General features: G+C 66.1%; 7 protein-coding genes across 7 annotated transcripts; 3 read left to right on the top strand and 4 right to left on the bottom strand.

Annotated features, from left to right (window-relative positions):
- Positions 1 to 15: 15 nt before the first annotated feature.
- Positions 16 to 1,837, bottom strand: JCM10292_004957 (glycosyltransferase family 15 protein; the record flags this gene model as incomplete). The annotated part of the gene is made up of 10 exons (XM_076649881.1): positions 16 to 80; positions 151 to 239; positions 304 to 477; positions 541 to 687; positions 751 to 817; positions 876 to 892; positions 950 to 1,019; positions 1,098 to 1,274; positions 1,336 to 1,486; positions 1,586 to 1,837. The coding sequence occupies 10 exons, from the start codon at positions 1,835 to 1,837 to the stop codon at positions 16 to 18; spliced, it is 1,209 nt and encodes a 402-aa protein (XP_076504521.1).
- A 230-nt stretch (positions 1,838 to 2,067) lies between these two features.
- On the bottom strand, positions 2,068 to 4,863 carry JCM10292_004956 (uncharacterized protein; the record flags this gene model as incomplete). Its single annotated transcript, XM_076649880.1, has 4 exons — positions 2,068 to 2,090; positions 2,439 to 3,204; positions 3,280 to 3,293; positions 3,663 to 4,863. 4 exons carry the CDS (start codon positions 4,861 to 4,863, stop codon positions 2,068 to 2,070), a joined length of 2,004 nt encoding a protein of 667 aa, XP_076504520.1.
- A 268-nt stretch (positions 4,864 to 5,131) lies between these two features.
- JCM10292_004955 (uncharacterized protein) lies at positions 5,132 to 7,164 on the bottom strand (the record flags this gene model as incomplete). Its single annotated transcript, XM_076649879.1, has 10 exons — positions 5,132 to 5,315; positions 5,420 to 5,597; positions 5,668 to 5,700; positions 5,781 to 6,074; positions 6,131 to 6,165; positions 6,225 to 6,562; positions 6,621 to 6,731; positions 6,800 to 6,878; positions 6,944 to 7,083; positions 7,147 to 7,164. The coding sequence occupies 10 exons, from the start codon at positions 7,162 to 7,164 to the stop codon at positions 5,132 to 5,134; spliced, it is 1,410 nt and encodes a 469-aa protein (XP_076504519.1).
- Positions 7,165 to 7,647: 483 nt separating this feature from the next.
- JCM10292_004954 (uncharacterized protein) lies at positions 7,648 to 8,580 on the top strand (the record flags this gene model as incomplete). Its single annotated transcript, XM_076649878.1, has 1 exon — positions 7,648 to 8,580. One exon carries the CDS (start codon positions 7,648 to 7,650, stop codon positions 8,578 to 8,580), a length of 933 nt encoding a protein of 310 aa, XP_076504518.1.
- A 186-nt stretch (positions 8,581 to 8,766) lies between these two features.
- On the top strand, positions 8,767 to 10,359 carry JCM10292_004953 (SDR family oxidoreductase; the record flags this gene model as incomplete). Its single annotated transcript, XM_076649877.1, has 7 exons — positions 8,767 to 8,830; positions 8,892 to 9,037; positions 9,099 to 9,150; positions 9,223 to 9,431; positions 9,517 to 9,871; positions 9,949 to 10,132; positions 10,302 to 10,359. 7 exons carry the CDS (start codon positions 8,767 to 8,769, stop codon positions 10,357 to 10,359), a joined length of 1,068 nt encoding a protein of 355 aa, XP_076504517.1.
- A 182-nt stretch (positions 10,360 to 10,541) lies between these two features.
- On the bottom strand, positions 10,542 to 11,962 carry JCM10292_004952 (LIM domain-containing protein; the record flags this gene model as incomplete). The annotated part of the gene is made up of 6 exons (XM_076649876.1): positions 10,542 to 10,559; positions 10,647 to 11,428; positions 11,492 to 11,546; positions 11,612 to 11,689; positions 11,814 to 11,874; positions 11,934 to 11,962. 6 exons carry the CDS (start codon positions 11,960 to 11,962, stop codon positions 10,542 to 10,544), a joined length of 1,023 nt encoding a protein of 340 aa, XP_076504516.1.
- Positions 11,963 to 12,315: 353 nt separating this feature from the next.
- JCM10292_004951 (Ish1 domain-containing protein) lies at positions 12,316 to 15,655 on the top strand (the record flags this gene model as incomplete). The annotated part of the gene is made up of 8 exons (XM_076649875.1): positions 12,316 to 13,017; positions 13,086 to 13,191; positions 13,282 to 13,369; positions 13,455 to 13,612; positions 13,670 to 13,920; positions 14,010 to 14,172; positions 14,237 to 15,253; positions 15,333 to 15,655. The coding sequence occupies 8 exons, from the start codon at positions 12,316 to 12,318 to the stop codon at positions 15,653 to 15,655; spliced, it is 2,808 nt and encodes a 935-aa protein (XP_076504515.1).
- Positions 15,656 to 17,016: the final 1,361 nt, after the last annotated feature.

Genomic DNA, 17,016 nt, shown 5'->3' with positions numbered 1-17,016 from the left:
CCTCCAGGGTGCCGTCTACTCGCTCGCCCAGTTTGGTCGCAGCTTCTTCCAGTTCCCTGTGCAGGAGTACCAGTGGTCCTCTGTGGATTGTATTACGTCAATGTCCGCTCCAAAAGCGCAGCGAGAAGGCTCAGAGGTAAGGCGACACACCAAACGCATTCGGATCCTTCGGGTTGCACGCACAGCGACTCGCCGAATCCTTCGGGCAGTGCAAGAACGGCGGATGCATGTAGCCGATGCTGCAGGAGGCATCGTCAGGTTAGCCTGTGCGGGCCTGAGGGAGGAGAGAGGCGCAAGACGCACTCGTGGAACCAGTGAATCTCCTCCGGCTTGAGGAACAGCGCCGCCGCGATTGAGTGCACGGGTGCGTCGCCCCATCGCTCCATCGAAAAGCCGCCGGCGTGGTCGAGGTAGTCGAAGTAGTCGAGGTAGGCTTTCGAGCGGAAGAAGTTCAAATCGCCAATCTCGAAATTCGACCTGTGCGGTCTTGAACTGGTCAACACCCGGTCAAGTGATGGACGAGGGAGGGAGAGGACGCACCAGAAATGGCACCGGTTGTACTCGTCCTTGTCGTTGACGAGCCATTGCCGCATGTTGGGTGAAGCGAGGTGCTCGGGGTGCTTCTCGATGAACTCCTTTGTTGTCTTCCACAGCGTGGGGATCGTCTTCTCGTACTCGTACAGCGATCTGGTCGGAGCGCGGGCGAGCATGAGCGGTGGAAACTGGCGCGAAAAAAGGAACGCGACGCACACGGTCCAGCCGTATTTCTTCTTGTTGTCCGCCATGTACCGGAACGGGTCGTAGTCGATGTCGCAGTCTGTGAGAGGGACAATGAGCGGGTCTAGGTGAAAAAAGATGCGACCAGCACGACGAACAGAACTTGACTGAGGGTCTGCGAGGTGTGAAAGTGTCAGTGGCGAGTCCGTCACGAAGCGCATTTCCGACTCACTCAATGCGCCAGTAGTAGTCGTAATCATTCAGGAGCGGATGCCGGAAAAAGTAGCCGCTCTGGTATCGACCTGCGCAGCCAGACCAGGCATTGGATCAGCGTCGAAGGATACGCGCGCAGCCGCCGGACCAGTCACGAGTCGACGCACACATCCGCCTGTACCCTCGCGAGTCTCCGTAGATGACACCCGCATCTGCCATCTTCTTCCGCTCCTCCGCAGCCTTGGACTCGTCAATCCACTCTGGCTCCTCCCAGTGCTCTCGCGGGACGAGTCCGTATGAGCACGGCCCGGACGCGATCGCTGACGTGTGTCGCTTGAACTCGTCTGCGAACAATGCCGGATCAGCGAACTGACGGGGAGCGAAGCGCGGGAAAGAACAGCGCACCGTTGAATGGTTCGTCGTTGAGGAAAACGTAGGGATAGTTGTACTTGCGGTTGAAGCGGTCCTCGATGCCGCGGATGCTGCCCAAGATCTCCCACACGTCGCTATTGCGTGCGAGGATGACAAACGCAGCGTTTGCACGGGTCGAGTTGCCCTGTTTCGGCGAAGACGGGTCAGCGAGTTCGGCGTCTGTCTGAACGGCGGTGCGTGCTACAGGCAGAGCAGACCGCCGACGTGCGGCAGCATGACTCACTGCGCCGTGGGCGTCCCAGTCTGCGCCTCCGGCTCGGTGTGGTGCCGCAGGTGCGTCGTCCTGGCGGAAGGACGCGACGGGCATCCCGTCCGACGACAGCCCCAGCCGGCTCCTCAGTGCGTCGACCGAAGCATGTCGGGCGTAAGCGTCTGACTTGTGCACGGCCGCGAGGTGAAAGAGGACGACGAGCGAGACGATGCCAGCGGCGAGGTACTTGAGGGGCGGGAGGCGCAAGTCTGGCCGGGCCGACATTACGAGGGCTCGACTGCGGGTAGCTCTGGCAGTCTGCTAAGCGCCTTCCACCCGAGTGCGGCGAGGTTGTCGAGGCAAGAGAGCAGAGCGTCCAAGGCTTTCGCAGCGACAAGCACCTCGTCTTCGCCAGAGAGCCTGTGAGACACGCGGTAGAGTTGCTTGTACCGCTCCAGATCTCGCTAAGCCGCCCTGTCTCGCTGCCAGGCCTGGTCGAGGCCGCGCTCGCTTCATCAGTTCATCGGCTTCTCGAGCGCTGTGCTCAACCCATTCAGTCGTTCGTGCTGCGCTTCCACGCGCGTAAGCATGCTATGAGCCTCATCGCTAGCAATCCAAGTCTCGCGCACTCGGATAAGATGTCGACCCCGCTCACCTCGCTCTCGAAGCTCCGTCGGACCGAGATATACACCTGCTCGAGCGTCTTTGCGCAACACGATCTACCTGCTCCATACTCTCTGACCGCCCTCCGCTATTCCCGCAACCTCTTCCTCCATCCTTCCCAACCCAACGCCCTCGCCCTCTCCGAGCGCCGCCCCTTTCCCGCCCTTGCGCCCGAACAAGTTCCGGATCGTGCTCATCCGATGCGCTCTCCCCGCCGGCGCACTCGCATCGGCACCCTCTCCGGCATGCGACGACACCGACCCGGGAGAGACGGTCGACGAACGGGACCAAGGGCGCAGCGCTGCGAGACCTTGCGGCGCGTGCTGCTGCTGCTGAGCAACTGGAGGTGCCGGCGACGCAGCGGGGATGTCCCCGTGCGCTGATGCCGGGAACGCAATCGGTCCGCCACTCGACACGCTCGGGAACGGGTACGCTCCTCCCGCCGCCGCGGAGGCGTACACGGGCTGTGCAGGCGGAGGCGGGAGCGCCGACGCGCCTGCGGGCGAGACGTACGAGACGGGATGGCCGGGCGTCGATGCGGGAGAGGCGTAGAATGGGAGGAGAGGCCCGCCGGGAACGAGCGAGGTGTAAAAGGCGGGAGCGGGCGCTGCGGAGGCGGGCGGTTGGGTAGGTGCGCGGGACGGGGAGAAAGACGGAATTCTCGTCTGAGACGTGGCGAACCGAGCGGGGTCAGGGAAGGGACGGGAGAAGGCGGGAGACGCCGCCGTCGAGGCAGGCGGAGGGCCGGGACCAGCATCACCGCCACGCGTCGGGCCTGGCCGCGCTCGCTGGGCCGCCGAAAGGAAGCTCTCGGGCGCGGGAAGGGCGGGTGCGCCGTCCCACACAGTGTTGGAGCGTCGATGAGTAGAGTCTGCGAGTGAGTCGAGCGGGTCCGGCGCAGCGACTGGCTCGGACCAGGCTGACGGCGCCTCGGACGCTTCAGACGGCGGGGCGAGGTTTTGCTGCCGCAATTCGATCGCCCTAGCAGTCTGTGTATGGTGATGTAGTGTGAGTTGCTGGCGTTTTGCAGACTCGGAAGCGAAAGCGACGGGACAGAAACGCACGACCTGGGCAACCCCTGCGCCATAGAAGGCGTGGGCGGGCCCCAGTGACGTTCTTCTGAAAGCCGGCACCGCTGAACGAACGGGCAAGGAGGCGGATGGCGGTGCGGCGACAAGGGGTGTACTCGCCGCCATTCCGCTCAGCCCGCCCGGGTAGAAGTCGCTGTACGACGTCGCATGGCGAACTGGGTCAGGGCGACTGTGGGAGTTGGGAGCTGGGTCGGTGTGTGCGGGGTGTAGAAGCGGGCGTGATAAAGGCAGAGGCGATGCTGGGAATTCGGAGGAGACGAGCGGAACAGGGACAGGCGGAGGCGGGAGGCGGCTCGGATAGGTCGAGACAGGTAGCCGCGGGCGTTCTCCTGTCGACGATGGAAAAGGCATTGAACCGAAAGGAGGCGGTGTCTCGCGCGGCTCCTTGCGGTCAACGAGCGGAAGCATCGCTTCCTCCGGCTCGAGCGGCGGCGGCGGCTGCTCCCGCTCCTCCAACGCGCGCTCCTCCTCCTCGACGATCCGCATCTTCTCGAGCTTCCTCCTGCGCAGCTCATCGTCCCTCGCGCGATCGTCCTCCCTCGCGCGCGCGGCCCCCGCCTCAGCGCGCATCCGCGCTTTTGCACTCGCCGCATCCTCGTCGACGATTCGCCGTGCTTCGGTTTGCGCTCGCTCACGCAAGGCGTCTTCAGCCCTTCGACGCTGGGCTTCGGCCGCTGCAGCGTCCGCTTCTTCTTCGGCGTTGGAGCGTTTCGCAAGGCTCGGCGTGCGCGCCAGGTGCGTCACGGTCGTTCCGCTCGCGAGCGAGTAATCCGGGAGGACCGTCTCGACCGGGCTGACGAGGTCGTCCTCGTCTCCCGACTCTTCAGCAGGCAGCTTGGCATGCGGGCCAGCCTCGGTCGCTTGTCGACCTGGCGACGGCGGCGAGCGAGGCAGCTCGACCAGGTCGTCCAGCCCTCGCGCCCGCGCAAGCGCAGCCTTCTCCTCCTCCGCCGTTGCATACGTCGCGCGAGGAGCGGGCGGCGGCGACGCCTCTCCCCGCGGCAGGGCGCCGCGCTGTTTCCCCTTCGCCTGAGACCTCGCTTTTGCATCGTCGCCTTGCGCGCGCAACTCGCTCTGCGGGGGCAGCAGTGTGGGCGCCCGTGAAGGCGTGCTCGGAAGCGGTGGACGACGACGTGGTATTACGGCCGGGAGCGAAGTCAGCGGCGAGGGGAGCGCCGGACGGTGCGAAGAGGACGAGGCGGACGAGACCGATGTAGCAGACGGCGAGGGGCGACGCGGGGTGTAAGGCACGGGGACTGAGTGCATCGGCTCTCCGCTTGAAGCGCGCGGATCATGCGACGACGTCGAGGTTGACGAGGTTGACGCGGAAGAGGCGACCGAAGCTGGAGCGGGCGGGTACTGCGCATGGACAGCACTGCCACCGCTGCTTGCGCTCGAGTAACCCCGCAGGCGATCGTGGCGAAGCGTCGAGCCGACTTCGGAGTCACGCTCGGCGGCGGACGACGGCGGGAAAGCAGGGCCCGCTTCGGAAGGGTAAGGCGGAAGAGCGCTACGACGGCGCGCCACCCGAGTCGAGTAAGGGTCGCCGTCCTGCATGCTAGCACAGCGGATAGCTGCAAGTGTGCGGTGCACGATGGGAGGCAAGTTGGTCAGCTCCACGAGGTGCGGGACGGACAGGAGCGCGAACCGGGTCGTCCGGCGGCGCGTCCAGAGTCTCCTCTTTTTTCTGCAGCGCATATTTCAACGACGGCTCTGCCACGGTAGTCGAAAAGCGTTACAAGTCGCGGTTGTACGGGCGGAAACGAGGGTATCATTGCGAAGGTTGCGAGCGAGTGTCCGAAAGTGAGACGACAAGGTATGTGCGCTAGTAGTGCGCCGTGGAAGAGGTATCGGACGTAGTGAGAACAAGTTGAGGCGGTGAGAGCGCGAGACACTGCTGAAGCTGCGGCGACCCGATTGCGGAGCCAGACCCGTTCGAGTGCGAGAGCGCGGGAGAGGCGGCCGAAGCGTGAGGCGCGAGGTTGACGCCCTGCGCAGCAAGCGCACATCTGCGATACGGAAAGCGTGGCAAAAACTGATGAGCATCGGCTGCGCCGTGTTGAGAAGGCCGCCGTGTTGAGAAGACGAAAGCAGGCAGGGTCTCCGGACGCACTCGCAGATGACCTGTGCACGCCTGACGACGAGTGTCCTCGTCTCGCGCTTCTTGGTCGGAGCGTGCTGCACGCCAGGGAGGCCGTGGCGGATCGAGATCTGCGGCATGGGGGTCACGTCGACGGCCGTCTCCTTGACGAGGCCGGGGAAGAGACAGGCGCCAACGCGCTCGGGTTCGCCTGCAGGGGGAAGAGACAAAAAAGTCAGATCAGATGAGACATGCTAGGGCTTGGATAAGAGCCTGCGCACCGCGCTCGGTACGGTAGCACTTCTTGATGAGCTCTGCGAGAACATGCAGAGCAGAAAGGCGCGATACCCGTCAGTACGACTGCACGCGAAAGCACTGGCAACTTCATGCGCACCGAGCTGGGTCGGGTCGAGCGGCGCGCCGACCTGGCACACAAAGCTCCTGTAGAACCCGCTGCCCTCGAGCGCTCCACCGGGCGAGTAGCTCTTGTGGAGCATGCGCGAGTAGAGGTAGCTCGCGTCGAGGACGGCCTCGAGCTCGGGCGCGAGGAGCGACGGCGAGGGGTTGATCAGGCTGAAGACGTGCGGCATGTGCTCGCGGAAGAGCGAGAGCGACATCTCGGGGTCGAGCGCGTCGACGGCGGCGGAAAAGGTTTGCCGCCGCCAGACCGAGGCGACGAGCGGTTCGCCTGCGTGCGTGGTGTCAGCAGACGGAACGGAGCTGAGGCCAGAGAAATCTGCTCACGGTGGAACAGCTGCTCGTGCAGCTTGGTGAGCTCCCTGGCGAGGGCGACACGAGTCAGTGCAGTCTCGAGCATGCCATGCAATGGGCGACGCACTGATTCGCATCTTCCGAGTTGGTGACGAGCAGCTTGTTGACGATGCCGTCGCACAAGAGCTGGCTCATGACATGCCGCAGCAAGCTCTGCACGACGATGCCCAAGCCCGGGTAGTCGAAGCCCATCTGACTCAAGCCGACGAGGAACGGGGACGCCTCGACGTTGTCGACGTCCTGGAAGAGCGCCTCGGCGAGCGGGACGAGCGCAAGGTGCTGCAGCGCGTTCGGGTTGGTCCCGGGCGGAGGCGGCGGCGCGGAACGGAGGTGCGACGCGAGCGTGTCGGCCGCCCAGCGGTTGATGCGCCGCTCGAGCGACGAGGACGAGTTCTTGATCGTGAACTGCAGGACGCGAGGGTCAATACGGCGTCATGGCGAGAAGACGCTCGGCCCGGCTCACGTCGTCGACCGTGCTGCCGCCGCCGCCACCGGCCGAATGCACGCCCACGACTGTCGCGCCGCCCGAGTCGCCGCCCTCGAGCAGCATGATATGCTTGCGCAGAGCGGCATTCTGCGGGCGAGTGCGCGGGTGAGTCCCTCGGAAGCGAACGAGCGGCCGTCGAGGGTACGCAGACGAACCTGTTTCTCCTGCTCGAGCATGGCTGAGCGCTGCTCCTCGATGCGCAAATGCGCCAGCTTGTAGTTCTTGAGCAGGCGGCTGCAGAGGGACCTCGCGTGAGTTGTGGTTCGGAAGTCGGGGGACGAGGTGCGCCGTAGACGCACTTGTACTCCTCGTCGCCGACGAGCTGCTGCTGCTGCGCGACCGAGTACGAGTCCTGGTGGTTGAGGATAGTCTGCATCGAGCCCTGCTGCTGCTGCTGGCCCTGCTGCTGGACCTGCGGGTGGTACTGCTGGAAGCCGCCCTGTGTCGAGAGGGTTAGCCGGGCTCGAACGCTCGCCAGAAGACGGGCGGAGGTAGGACACACCTGCGGATGGTACGACATGCTGGCTATAATCGCTCTTGACGCAGCGAGAGGCGAAGAAGACGCGACAGAGATCAAGTCTGGGTCGACGGTGGGCAGCACGTCTCGAGCAGCAGGACGAAGACTCGAGGGGTCCGGACGTCGAGGAGGATGCGCTCAGGCGCTAGCAGGCGGTCTTGGCTCCTCAGCGTCGAGAGGAAGCGCGCGGTCGCCGTCAGAGCCGGGGTCGCGTTCGTTCGTCTCTCGACATTGTGCTTGCTCCCGGTGAAGCGCTGCTAGGGTAGCGGGTCAGGGTTCCACAGACTACAAAAGAGCACCTGTGGCAGTCTCAGCTGCTGCCTTGCTCTGCGACGTCGCGGTCCCCTTATCCTCGCCTTGATCGCATTTCACGCACATCTCGACGCTGCACCTCTTTGTACGTTCTAGAGTCACCTGCAGTGCAGTTGAGAGCTCACTAATGACCCTCTAACCGGTACGAAGGTCGCCCAGACTCGAGTCGCCGCCATGTCGTCACCGTCGTCTCCGCCCACACGACCTGTCCCCGTCCCGCCAGAACCTGCCGAAGAGGCGCAGACGCCGCCAGCTCCATCAGAGCCCCTCACCTCGGTCGACGACGAGATCGACCAGTCGACGCTGCGCTTCCTCTCGTCGTCCTTCCGCTCCCTCTTTCTCCCGTACCTCTTCCGCCTCGTCGTCTTCACCGCCTGCGCCAAGCTCGTGCGCGTCTTCTCCCCCGCCCTCCTCCGCTTCGTCGCGCGCGTCGTCTCGCTCGCGTGGCGCGCCCTGTCCGCCCTAGTGCGCTTCGCCGCCTGGGCCGGCATGTACCTCGGCCTCGTCGCGACCGCGCTCTGGCTCCTCGCCGGCGCGGGCGCAGCGCTCGTCTATGCCTACCTCCGCCTTCGTCCACGGTACCGCGTCTGGGCGACAGAGCATCCGCGTCGCGCGCGGGCGGCGACCAAGGCCGGCGTGTACGGCGCCGGGTGGGGCGCAGCGAGGCTCGCGCTTGGCGCTTGGGCAGGCCGGTTCTGCCTCACGCTGCTCGTCGCGTACGAGGTGTGGGCTTTCTTCGGGCAGCGAGTGCCGACAACGACGGCGGGTTCACGGGCTGACCGAGAGAGGGTTGCGGCGCATCCGTCGGCGGCGGCGGCGTCCCCCTCGGCCGGCGGCGACGACGCACCTTCATCAGCCTTCGACGACGAGTCAGAGCCGCCTCGCGCCGAAACGGCTGAACCGGGCACCGAGGTGGACGACGACGAGCTCGAGCGGTGGGCGCGGAACGCGCGCGAGGAGATGCTGCGCGACAGCCTGCTGCGGCAGCGCAAAAAGGGCGGCGGGGGCGGCGGCGGAGTGACTGGCGAGGGTGAGGGAGGCGGCGGTGGACAGGACGATGCAGCTCGAGGGCATGAGGATGGCGGGGACGAGCCCGGGCGAGGGTGAGCGTTGTAACGCGGCCCGACCTCGGTCGGTTGTGCTCCCCGGTCCGGCTGTGTTTTCCTTTCTCGCAAGAGTGTGCCTGTCGAGTGTGCGCCCGTAAGCAAGCGGAGGTCCTTCTTTGTCTCGTCCTCTCCTCCACTTGCTCGTCCTCGGTTGCGCTCTCTCGTCCAACCTCGCCCGCCCGTAAAGATGCCCGCAATCCCACCTGGATCGCTCGTCCTCCTCACCGGTGCCTCTGGCTACCTCGCGACCCGTGCATCTCGCTCTCCTGCGCCGTCCCGCGGCCCCACACTCACCCGCCCCCGCCTCTGCAGACATCCTCGTGCAGCTTCTGCAGCGCGGCTTCCGCGTCCGAGGCACCGTACGCAGTGCAGACAAAGGCCAGTACCTCGAGCGCATGCTCGAGCGCGAGGGCGTAAAGGGCGATGTCGAGTTCGTCGTCGTCGACAACGTCGAGAAGGCGCGTCACCGCTTCGAAGCCGTGGATGTGCGATCTGGCTGACTCGTAGCGTTGCACACAGCCCGATGCATTCAGCGAGGCGGTCAAGGGCTGCGATGCCATCGTGCACACTGGTCCGTCTCGCTCCTCCACTCGGCGAATCCCTGCAAGAGCCAGGCCTGACGTCCTTCTGCCCGCCCGCACAGCCTCGCCGTTCCACTTCAACGTCTCGACGCCCTCGGAGCTGATCGACCCGGCCGTGCGCGGCACCCTCTCGGCGCTCAAGGCCGCCGACGCCGAGAAGAGCGTCCAGCGCGTCGTCGTCACCGCGAGCTTTGCCTGCGTCGTCGAGCCCCACGAGCCGGGCACCTACACGTTTACCGAGAAGGACTGGAACGAGTACAGCATCAAGCAGGTGCGGTGGCGGCGCTGTCTGACTCGACCGCGCCTTCCGCGTACAAGTGGGAACAGCGGCTGATGGACGGTGGCGCCACGCACAGGTCGAGGAGAAGGGCGACGCGTGCGACAAGTCGCAGATGTACCGCGCGAGCAAGACGCTCGCCGAGCGCGCCGCGTGGGACTTCCTCTCGTCGACGCAGCCCGCGCCCGCGTTCGACCTCGTGACGATCCAGCCGCCGCTCATCTTTGGCGGCCCGCTGTACCACGACGTGCCGACGGCCGACAAGCTCAACACGAGCGTCAACAACTTTTACCAGTTCCTCGCCGGCAACAAGGGCGCCGACGACGCCCAGGTCGGGTTTGGCAGCTTTGTCGACGTGCGCGACGTTGCGCTCGTCCACGTCGAGAGCCTCCTGCGCGAGGAGGCCGGCGGAGAGCGCTTCCTCGTCGCGACCGGCGCGTCCTCGCCTTCTTCCTCTGCGCCTCGCTCGCCCTCGCCTGACCTCTTCTCCCGTCCTCCTTACACGTCGCAGACGACTCGTCCTACCAGCCCCTCCTCGACACCTTTTTCGCCCGTGCGCCCCCGGCGCTCCAGGCGGCGTTCCCGAACGCGCAGCGCGGAAATGCCGGGCAGGCCAAGCCAAAGGCGAACCGGATCGACACGAGCAAGGTGCGCGGGGTGTTTGGGTGGACGCCGCGCAGCATGGAGGACACGGTGTGCGTCCGGTTGCTCTCTCTCTCTCTCTCTCTACTCTCTCTGTACGCCTGTTTCGGACGGCCTTTGGCGCGCCTTCCTTCGCCATGCGCAAGGGGATTGAGCGAGTAATTTTGGCCGGCTGAGCGTGGGCTGACGCGCCCTTACACCTCCTCCTTTCCCACAACGCAGCCTCAGCATGGCGCAGAGCCTCGCCGACTACCAGGAGAAGTGGGCGGCCACGGCGTAGACGCGCCCTTCAGACCTCTGAGTAGATCGAGCTCGCCCGTTCATACGAGAACCCGTCTGTTGCGCAGAAGAAACAGAGGGCAAGACAACATGCAGTTCCAACATATTTTCTGTACGCGAGCGAGAGCGAGAGGGAACATATGTCTACGGAGGGGATGTCAGGCGCCCGTTCTCTCGCGCGCCTCAATACAGGTTCGGCCGCTGTGCGTAGTCAAGAAGCCGCACGTGTGTCAGTGATCGAGACCGGGCAACCGTCGCCGCAGCACGAACCGTTCATCGAGAACGCACCGTCGCGAGCCCCATCCCGCCCGTGATCCCCCACCTCTCGCGATAGCACCTCTGGCAGTACGGTTCCCCGTCCCTCTCCTCGACCCTGCCCGGCGCGGCGCCCATCCCCGTCCCGCACGCGGTGCAGCGCAGGCAGGCGCGGTGCCACGCGCGCGAGAGGGCCTGGACGCGCTCGGCGTGGTAGACTTGCTTGCTGCACCGCGGGCAGAGCGACGCGAAGGACGTGTACGAGGACGGCGCGGGCGCTGAGGGGGTGCGGGAGCCGACGGGAGGCTTGCGCGCGATCGAGGGCCCGGAAACGAGGTTGAGGGGGACGGTCGGCGCGCTTGAGAGCGAGAGGGAAGAGAGCGGGCCGCGCTGATCGTCTTCGTCGAACGGCGGCGGGGCGGGCTTGCCGCTCGGCGTAGCACTGCCGGTGCTGTTCTCCGGCGTAGGTGACGGAGAGCGAGGCGCTAGAGGCACGGCCGACGGGCTGGCGGTGGAGATCGTGCTCTGCACGGTCGACGGCTTCGGCGGAGGGACGGGGCGAGGCGGAAGTGCTCGTGCGGCGGAGGCGGGTGCAACGGGCGCTTGTGCGGGTGAAGCAGGAGGAGCCGCTGCTACGGGGGCAGCGGACGGCGAGGGAGGCGCAGGGGAGAAGACGGGGCGGTTCGGGAGGGCAGGCGCCGGCGGCGGAGGAGCCGAGACGGAGACGGGGCGAGGCGGCGGGGCGGGAGACGCAGGCGTCGACGACTTTGTCGGCGAGGGCGAGCGCGGAGCGTACTCGCCCACAAGTGCGCCGCCTGCAGGAGACGGACGACGAGGTTGAGCAGGTGGTCCGAGGTGGGGAGGAACGGAGGACTGACCTGCGCCGTAGCCTTTCGTGCCATACGACTTTGCGTGGCATGCGTTGCAGTAGGCCTGCATTCACGGTCGGGCTGTTCAGTCTCCGGGTGCGCTGCGAGGCGGACGAGCGGGAGACGCACCTGTCCGTCGTGGTCGACCAAGAGGCGGGGCTCGAGCAGGCGGTTGCACTGGACGCACTTGAGACAAAGCTTGTGGTACTGCGCGCACGCTCGCAACGGGGTCAGCTCGCCATGCAGGGCGTCCATCAACGCAAGCCGAGGGGCGGCAACCGAAGGCGGTAACGCTGCCCGGCGAGTCGTGACCGTACGAGGAGCCACGCACTGTCCCTGCTGGACCGAGAGCCTGCTCTGCGGCGTAGACCGACTTGCCGCAAGTTGCGCACCTGTGGCCGCGGGTCGAAGTGAGCAGTCCTGCCGGGTGGATGCGGGGGGTGGAACGTACTTTGGTGCTCCTCCGTAGACTGGTGGCATCGTGGTGAACTGAGCACAGGGCAAGCGGATGGTGATGAGAGGAGGGACGCGAGATTGAGGCGGTGCAGCGAGTCCAAGTGGGGGAAACACAGCAGAGGGAATACAACAGAGGGGAATACACCAGAGTGTATTCGCGGGGTTGCTGCGACTTGGGCGTGACCACTGCGATCGCGCCTTCTCGGTGCGGCGACGTCACTGCGTCTGCTCGCCCCGCTCCCTCTCCCTCCTCTTGCTCTCTTTGCAAGCCAGCACTCTGGCACCCACACCGTGAGCACTCACAGCCCTGGCCCTGGCCCCTCCCCCGAGCGCTTCCCCCCGACTGACCCCCCGTGCGCACGCGGAAGCAGCCCGCGATGAGGTTCTCTGCCAACTGCATCGCCGTCCTCGCCGCGTCGGGCGCACTCTCCGTCCTCGCAGACCACGCCCCGCCCCCCTACGCCGACTGGGGCCAGTCTGAGGTCAAGCGCTGGCTCCAGGACCACCACGTCCCCAACCCGGGCAACCTCAACCTCGACCAGGAGCGCGAGCTCGTCGCCCGCAACTGGCACGCCTACGCCGGCACCGCCAAGGACTCGGCCCAGCACCACTTCTCCCAGGCCGAGAACTACGCCTACGACGCCTACTCCGACTCGGACCTCCGCCAGTTCCTCCTCGACAAGGGCATCGTCTCGCCCCGCTCGCGCCGCGAAGAGCTCGTCCAGCTCGCCCGCGAGTACGGCCTCGCCGCGAGCCACCGCGCAGAGGGCGCCTGGGCCCGCACCACCGACGCCGCCGCCGATGCCGCCACCGCCGTCCGCGACAACGCCGCCGCCGCCTACTACGCCGTGAGCGACGGCCCCGCGCACGCGTACGACTATGTCGCCCACTCGTGGGACGACGCGCGCGACTATGTCTGGAGCACCTGGACCGACTCGGACCTCCACTCGTGGGCCGCGTCCAAGGGCCTTGTCCAGCCCAACGAAAAGAAGGCCCGCGCCGAGCTCGTCGAGCTCATCAAGAAGCCCTACAACGAGGCCGCGAACCACGTCTACGAGGGCTGGTCCGACAGCTACCTCGTGCGCTAGCCCTTCCCGCCGGCGCTCTCTCGGAACCGACTGACTCGCTCTCGTCCTTGGTCCCGCAGCGCAACTGGCTCCAGCGCCACGGCGTCGTCAAGTCCAAGACGGCCAACACGCGCGACGAGCTGCTCGACCTCATGAGCAAGAACTACTACGGCGCGCGAGACACGAGTGCGTCGGCGCGCTTCTTCACCGGTCTCGCCCCGTGACTCTGCGATGGCGCGGCGTCTGACCTGTCCGAACGCGACCCGCGCATCACAGCTTACGAGTACTGGTCCGACTCGGCCGTCCGCCGCTGGCTCGAGAGCCGCGGTCTCGTCAAGCCCACCGAGCCCAAGACGGCCGCCGAGTTCGTCGCCTTTCTCCACCTCCACTTTCTTCCCCTGCACGTCCACTCACCACTTGCTCCGCTGCCCCGTTCCGCGCACCAGCAGGGCCCGCAGGCTGATCGCCGACAACTACTGGAAGCTGCGCGACCAGGCGTACAGCGCGTGGGACGAGTCGATGCTCAAGCACTACCTCGACAAGAACAAGGTCGAGTACAAGGCCGATGCCAAGCGCAAGGACCTTGTCGAACTCGTCAAGGAGTACTGTGCGTCGCCTGCAGAACGCATGGACTGATTCAATCTCACGATTGGCGCTTGCGCAGACTACGACGCCCAGTCGTACCTCTGGGACACATGGTCGGACGCCGAGCTGCGCGCGTGGGCCGTCAAGGAGAAGCTCGTCTCTGCGGCCGACGGCGCGGCGCTGCGCCGCCACGAGCTCGAGCAGCTCGTGAGCGACAACTATGGCAAGGCGCGCGACACGGTCGCCGAGGCGTGGAACGAGGACAGCATGAAGGGCTGGTTGGTCAAGCATGGCGTCATCAAGAGCGACGCGCAGAAGAAGAAGGAAGAGGTGCGTGTCCAGAGGCTCTCCATCCGCTCGCTTCCCATGGTACGCTTCCATGCGGTCGGCGTGCTGATTTTGTACTTCTGCACCCGTAGATCGAGGCCGAGTTCCGCAAGCACTACACCAAGACGGCCAACAAGACGACCGAGTACGTCTCGTGGTCGGACGTCCGCATCCGCTCGTGGCTCCGCGACCACGGCATCGCCGTCCCGATGCGCACCAACCGCCAGGAGCTCCTCCAGCGCATGCACGAGAACTGTTCGTGTTCGCTCTCTCGCTACCCTTTTGCGTCGCTCACCTCGACTCTGTTCGCCGCGCGCAGACGTCTCGACCCAGTCGGCCGGCCTCTCGTTCCTCGACACCGTCAAGGGCTCGCTCGGCTCGGCGGCTGACCTCGTGCGCAACGTCATCGGCTCCGCTTCGGGCGCCGTCGGCGGTGCGGCCGAGGAGGCGCGCCTCAAGGCCAAGTACGGCGAGCAGCAGGCGTCGTCGCTCTACGGCTCGGCGGCACACTCGGCCGACAACTATGCCTCGTCGGCCTCGCGCAGCGCGACGAGCCTCGCGAGCGAGGGCAGCAACAGCGCCGTCTCGGCGACGGACCGCGCAAAGGCCTCGGTCTCGAGCGGCGTCCTCGAGGCGTCGGCGTCGGCGCGCAGCCTCTGGGAGCAGGGCCTCTCGTCCGCCTCGAGCGTTTACAGCGTCGCGCTCCACTCGGCCTCGAGCGCGTCGAGCGTCGCGTCCGCCGAGGCCGTCAAGAGCGCCTCGGCCGCCGGCGCCGTCCCGACCGCCATCTACGCGAGCGCCACCTCGGCGGGCGACCGTGCGGCGTCGTCGGCGTCGAGCGCCGCGAGCCGCGCGTCGGCGTCGCTCTACAGCGCGAGCGCCGCCGCGACCAAGTCGGCATCGTCGTTGGCCGCGTCGGCGCAGGCGTCGCTCTCGTCGGCGTACCTCGACGCGAGCAAGAGCGCGGCGTCGGCCTCGTCGCGCGCGTCGGCGTCCGTCTCGTCCGAGCTGCACCGCCAGGGGCTCGAGCCGAGCCAGATCTCGAAGAGCGCGAGCTCGGCGGGCGAGGGCGCGTACGCCGCGGCGACGAGCGCGAGCAGCGCCGCGCACGCGTCGTACGTCTCGTTCACCGACGCGGCGAGCCAGAGCGCGAGCTCGGCGAGCAGCGTCCTCAGCCGCTCGCTGTCGAGCGCCGTCGCCGAGGCGAGCAAGAGCGCGTCGAGCGCGTCGAGCGTCGCGAGCAAGAGCGTCTCGAGCCAGATGAAGGCCGCTGGCTACGACGCGAGCGTCATCTCGAAGAGCGCGTCGTCCGCCGGCTCAGTCGCTGACAAGAGCGGTGCGTTTCGCCGTTCCGCCTCCCGCCGTGCGAGTTGACCTTCTCAAGCTGGATCCTGACTCGTTTTCTCTCACCACAGCCTCGTCTCTCGCGTCGTCTGCGTCGTCCGCCTACGCCCACTACCTGACCTCGGCCTCGGCGTCGGCCTCGTCGGCGTCCAAGTCGCTCTCGTCGGCTTACTCGTCGGCGTCGGCCCAGGCGCGCCAGGGCGCGTCGGCTCTCTCGTCCTCGGCATACGCGAGCGCGACGAGCGCCGGCGTCGACGCCAAGCACGCGAGCGCGAGCGCGAGCAGCGTCAGCAAGAGCGCCGAGTCGGCCGCGAGCAGCGCGAGCAGGAGCTTGAGCTCCAAGCTGAGCGAGGCGAGCAAGAGCGCGTCGAGCCTCGTCCACCAGGAGCTCTGAGCGGCTTGTCGCCTGCCTCGTCGTAGGAGGCGCTTGATGTGGAGTCGTGTGCTGCTGCCGTTCGAGGAGGTCCCGCCTAATGCTGCCCCTCCTCTCACTCCCGCCTGTTTCCGTCCCGCTCGCTCTATCTTCCTTGTCCTCAATCTCTGCCTCTGTCTCCCACTACCCCTTGTACACAACTTGGCTACCCCCTGAAAGTCGTGCAATTTCAAGCAGTGCAGTCAGTCTCTCCCGCTGTCGGTGGCAGGTCCTTTGCAGAGGTGTCGAGAGTCGAGAGTCTCCGAGGACTGAAGCCGCGTTTGCGACGCGCTACGTTTAGGGCAGAACGTCGCCGTAGCACCGGTCGAGCTGGACAGCAACGCTGCGTGTGAAGCACCGCTGGGCGCCTCGATTTCGGGCGTCAGTCAAGCACAAAGTTCGAGACTCCTTCTTCGTTCTCTTGTGAGCGGGGGTCAGGCTGAGCATGTACGCCAGGCACGTGCTTACAATGCTGAGAAATGTCAAGGACATGCGAGAAAAAGCAACGCCTTCACTCCAAACTCCACTTCGCCTTCTCGCCCTTTATCGCCAGAACCCAATGCCGCCTTCCACCCGCCATCATGTTGCGCTCCAGTAACTCCTCTGACTCCATCCTGGCCCGCTCGGTCGCGCCCTGCGGTCCAGCGAAAGGTCGCTCGAGACTGTCGACCCAGACGACGACGTCTTCGATGCTGTGACGCGCGGCGGGGCGTGGTAGCGGAAATCGGAACGACGAGAAGTGGCGAACGAAGCTGCCAGGCGTGCAGCGCTCGGTGGCAAAGCATGGAAGGGTGTGAGGAGAGGAAGGGACCGGGCGAGCGAGAGTCGTGGTGACCGAGATGGAGGCGAAGGGATCGTCATACACCATGACTGCGGCGTCGACGTCTGCATTAGCTGCATTAAAACGAATTCAAGCTTAGAGGTGAGACGTACCCTCGAACGAATCCTCGCATGTCAGCGCCGTCTTGATCCGCCGGCGCTTGGCCGACTGCTCTCGCTGCGACGACTGCACAGGTCGCTTGTGCCCCTGCAGTCTTGAGCGAAACGGCTGCTGCAGAGCCGAAGTCGTGTTGTCCGTCGGGGCGTCCGCCTTTGGCGCTGCATTTTCCGAGGCGCCTGCGCGTGAGGAAACAGTCGCCGATGTCACCGTTCCCGCGCCGTCTAGCTCTCCCGACCTGGGCGCCCCGGGGTCTGCATCGCTGCTACAGGCGGAAGAGAGCGTAGAGGAAGACGAATCCTGGGGCTTGTCGCCGCCGACAGCGCTCGACCCGGCCTTCTCAGTCTCGCCGGTGCCTTCGATCGTCAGCTTGTGCTGCCCTCTCGTGCGCGAGGCTACGCCCGTC

Source organism: Rhodotorula paludigena, assembly GCF_050403205.1.
Source record: "Rhodotorula paludigena JCM10292 DNA, Rt_paludigena_JCM10292v1_ctg29, whole genome shotgun sequence".
In the NCBI taxonomy this organism is placed as follows: Eukaryota; Fungi; Basidiomycota; class Microbotryomycetes; order Sporidiobolales; family Sporidiobolaceae; genus Rhodotorula; species Rhodotorula paludigena.
The sequence above is the reverse complement of the archived record's forward strand: the minus strand, read 5'-3'. Positions and strand labels throughout refer to the sequence as shown.